Source organism: Octopus bimaculoides, chromosome 1, assembly GCF_001194135.2.
Source record: "Octopus bimaculoides isolate UCB-OBI-ISO-001 chromosome 1, ASM119413v2, whole genome shotgun sequence".
Lineage (NCBI taxonomy): Eukaryota > Metazoa > Mollusca > Cephalopoda > Octopoda > Octopodidae > Octopus > Octopus bimaculoides.
Window position 1 is genome coordinate 30,249,953 of NC_068981.1, and position 4,034 is coordinate 30,253,986.

The following is a 4,034-nucleotide window of genomic DNA, read 5'->3' on the forward strand; positions in this document are numbered from 1 at the left end:
ATATATATATATATATATAAAATAAGATAAAGTTATGTAGAAACCTCTTGTTCTTGTATTTGTTAATACATTCCGTCCTTCCACTTCTACTAACAGCAATGTATGAGAGCGTGATGAAGCTGAATTCATATTTGTTGAAGCTGTCACTCTATTTCTCTTCCCACGGGAATACATCTTTGAAAAAAAAAAAACGAAAAAGGAATGAAAACAAAAACGAAAAAAAAAATTTTTTTTAAGCATTTTTAACGCTTTCGATATCAACCCGGCTAAAACCACCTCTGGCTCTTGTTTTCATGTAATGTTTTTATAAGAAACAGTTACAATTTATGTTCTTAACTAGCTTAATTATACCTAAGTTATTTTACTAAATTCTTTGTTATATCTAAATTTAATTGAAAGAAACACAGCATCTCAAAATAAATACAGTAATGAAAGGGTTGAAGCAAAGAAATAGAACTGGATGGTTGAAAAGTTATTTTTATCATTGAGGTTTAACAGCAGCTAAGCAATAATTTCCTTCAGACATGTGGTCCAAACTAATCCAAAAGACTGAGTGGTAAATACGACAATACTAAAAGCTTCTAGCAAAGGTGCAAAGTTATATAATGGAAATAGAATAGTTGATTAAGATACCACCAGTACATAACTGACACAATTCTATATTTTTGAGACAAGGAATTTATATTATGTGCTCTATTTACATGAGTCAGACTAGTGTCTACCCTACTGGCTGGTTGGTGATAGAATGTCAAATAAGATGCTTATTTTGCAATTTATGAGCTATAACATCATTAGCAATGAGCCTACTCCTTGTTCATTGCATATTGATTAGCAATACTAAGGATTTCATTTATGAGCACCATTACATTTGCTTCGTAGACAGATGACCACATCTTATTTCAGTTTCTGCAGTGGGATATCCTTATCACCAGCCACTTGTACTCAGTGTGTACCGAGTACATTTTATTATGGAACTAGCACTGTCATGTGCTTGACCAACAGATCAACACGTCTCAAACTGTTCATTTGCCAACCTCTCTACAATGTGTATTTGATGCAATTTGTGGTACCAGCACTTGTGTGGTTGCCACAAGTGCACCTGAAATAACTAGAGCATACAAAAGCCAAAATGTAGTGAAAGCAACAGTTAAGATGAAGACACTAGTCCAAATAATATAGTTCATAATGCATTAATATTTATTCTTTCAAAGGTTAAAAAATATTTGTAGGATTTGAATTCTGAGCAAAGGTTTAAACTGAATGCAAAAAGGGCCTTCTCATGATAGTTTACAGATCCTGAGGCTTACTGCACTTGATATTAAGGGACATTATTGCTGTATAGTTAAGGCAATGGTCTGAGTAAATTACTTTTAGTTAAGATAGTAATGCATCTAAAATGTCTGGATCCCACTCGAGAAATAAAGTGCTTAGACATCTTTGTATTTTAAACTGTTTGCTACCATATTTATTAATTCCCAGAAGGTATCAGCAAGAATTTAAACTAAACACGGCAATGTATATTATTCCTTTAGACATAGGTGTTCAATTGTAGTATTGCAGCACTACGAGTCACTAGTAATGCAATGGTGCTAATAATAACTTCTAATAGACGGGCGGCGAGCAGGCAGAAGTATCAGCATGCCCGGCGAAATGCTTAGCTGTATTTCATTTGCTGTTATGTTCCGAGTTCAAATTCCGCAGAGGCCAACTTCACCTTTCATCCTTTCAGGGTTGATTAAGCAAGTACCAGTCACGCATTGGGTTGATGTAATTGACTTAATCTCTTTGCCTGTCCTTGTTTATCCCCTCTATATTTAACCCCCTGTGAGCAATAAAGAAATAATTTCTAACAGACACAAGACCACAATTTCATGCCCGTTTTCTGTTTTTCATGGGTTGGACAATTCAGCAGGGGGTAGCCAGCCAGAGAAATGTTATGCAACTATGTTTGCTTTGGAATCGGTTCTACAGTTTGATACCCTTCATTATGTCTACTTGTTTCCTGCTACTTTTACCCAGACAAAGCCAACTCCAGTAGGTTTGGAATTCAGAACAAAGAATTAAGTTTCAGTGTTATTTGGTCTGTGAGCCACAGTCTTCAATAATAAATCCTATATACAACAAGTCTATTCAACAAGAACATCTAAAGACACAAAGCATAACTAACCTCATTCACTTCAAGCAATGAATTTGCTTTTTGACGGATTGAATTTTGTCCTTCGATGTTCCACACTTCAAGCCTGCTTTGTTCAGTACTCAAGAGATCCCTGGCTCGGAAAAACAGAAAAGAGAAAAATGCTTTAGTCTGCCACATATATTAGACATCCCCACAATACCTGACTACTTTATATATGGAAATTTTTGAGCAAAACATCCTTAACATGCCTAACATCACTGTCAACATACTGAGTGATAGAATAAAAACACTGATTAATCTTAAGCAAAACTGGAGGTTTTATGTATTTGTAACATTCACATACAAATGTAATTTTTAAGAAAAAAATCTAGAAAACCTCTTTTTTAGATGTTTGTTAAATAAAGAAATCAATGGACCTTTGAGAACCAGAGGGTCTGCATGGGTGTGGTAAGAAGTTTGCTTCCCAACTACATAACTGAGTTCAGTCCTGGTGCATGCTACCTTAGGCAAGTGTATACTGTAGCGTTGGGCTAACCAAAGCCTTGCCAGTGGATTTGACAAACGGAAACTGGAAGAAGCCCTTCATGTGTGTGTGTGTGTGTCCCACCACCGCTTGACAACTGATGTTGGTGTGTTTACATCCTTAACTTTGCAGTTTGACAAAAAGAGACCAATAGAATAAGTGCCAGGCTTTAAAAAAGTACTGGGGTGGGGTCGATTCGTTCAACTTTAATATGGTGCCCCAGCATGGCCACACTGACTGAAACATGTAAAACAAATGTATCTAAAATGTGTTGGTATGATGAAGTTAAATGTTAAAAAAGTTTATTTTTCCTACATATTTATACAAGGTTTTTTGACTGTATAAATACGTGCAAGTGTGTATTTATTCTGATATTGTAAGAATTAAAAAGAAATGCCCCCCCACTTGTCAGTTCCAACAAAAATATGTGACCCTCACCATTGGGTTTTGTAAGCATTTGTTCGAGTGAAAACACTCGTTAAAATTAAACATTGTAGTATAGTTGTCGCACGTATAGCATTTGTAAATTATTTTGTAAGTACTTTTATAGGTACGAGGAATAAAACGGAAAGAAAATATTGAGAACCTTCAGCTAAAGGGCAATAATTTCTACAATATAAATAGTTGTCACCCTTGATATCAGTGGATAAATTATTTCTAGCCAAACAGGTTAAGATGGTATATTTAGAACAGTTCAAATTAATGGAATAGTCTTAAAACACTACAGACACTCAGGAGATGAAACCTATCTATACTAGACACTGAAAAAGCTATTTTTATTTAAATACATAAAACGGATGTTATTTAAAATTCTGCGAAAATCTCAATTCTTAGATAAGACCGTCATCTTTCGAAATTGAGATCAGTTGATCATTCGTGTATCACTTTCAACTATAGACAGTATTCCTCTTCAGACAAATTTCTTTTGTTTCCAATATATTTTACATTCAATATATAAGTTGCTAAGTAAACATTTAGCTATCTCAATGTCATAATAGATGTGGTCAAGGTTATTAAATCATGACAGGATTCCATAAAGAAGTTGTAACTTCAGCCATCATCGTTTAACGTCTGCCTTCCATGCTGGCATGGGTTGGACGGTTTGACGGGAGCTGGCGAACCAGAAGACTGCACTAGATTTCGGTGTGTTTTAGCATGGTTTTTACAGCCCTTCCTAACACTGACCACCCTGCAGAATGTGCTTACACAGGATTCGATACCAATTGTCATTTTTATTGTGATTATAGCTACAAGTAAAAAAAAAAATTTCAGATGATAAACTGAATTGGTGAGGTAAGTGTTTGTCATGTCCTTGGCAGGAAATTTACGTTTCCTTACAATCTATCTACCTCCATTGAATTTTTTTTTTTTTTT

General features: G+C 34.9%; 1 protein-coding gene across 1 annotated transcript in view; it reads right to left on the reverse strand.

Moving 5' to 3' along the window:
* LOC106870019 (uncharacterized) overlaps window positions 1-4,034 on the reverse strand; it is a 37,708-nt gene that overhangs the window by 5,507 nt on the left and 28,167 nt on the right. Inside the window, exons 12-13 of the mRNA XM_014915983.2 lie at window positions 2,168-2,267; window positions 45-174 (exon numbers count right to left, since the gene is read on the reverse strand). Of these exons, the coding sequence (XP_014771469.2) occupies window positions 45-174; window positions 2,168-2,267 (230 nt within the window). The remainder of the gene's footprint in view (window positions 1-44; window positions 175-2,167; window positions 2,268-4,034) is intronic.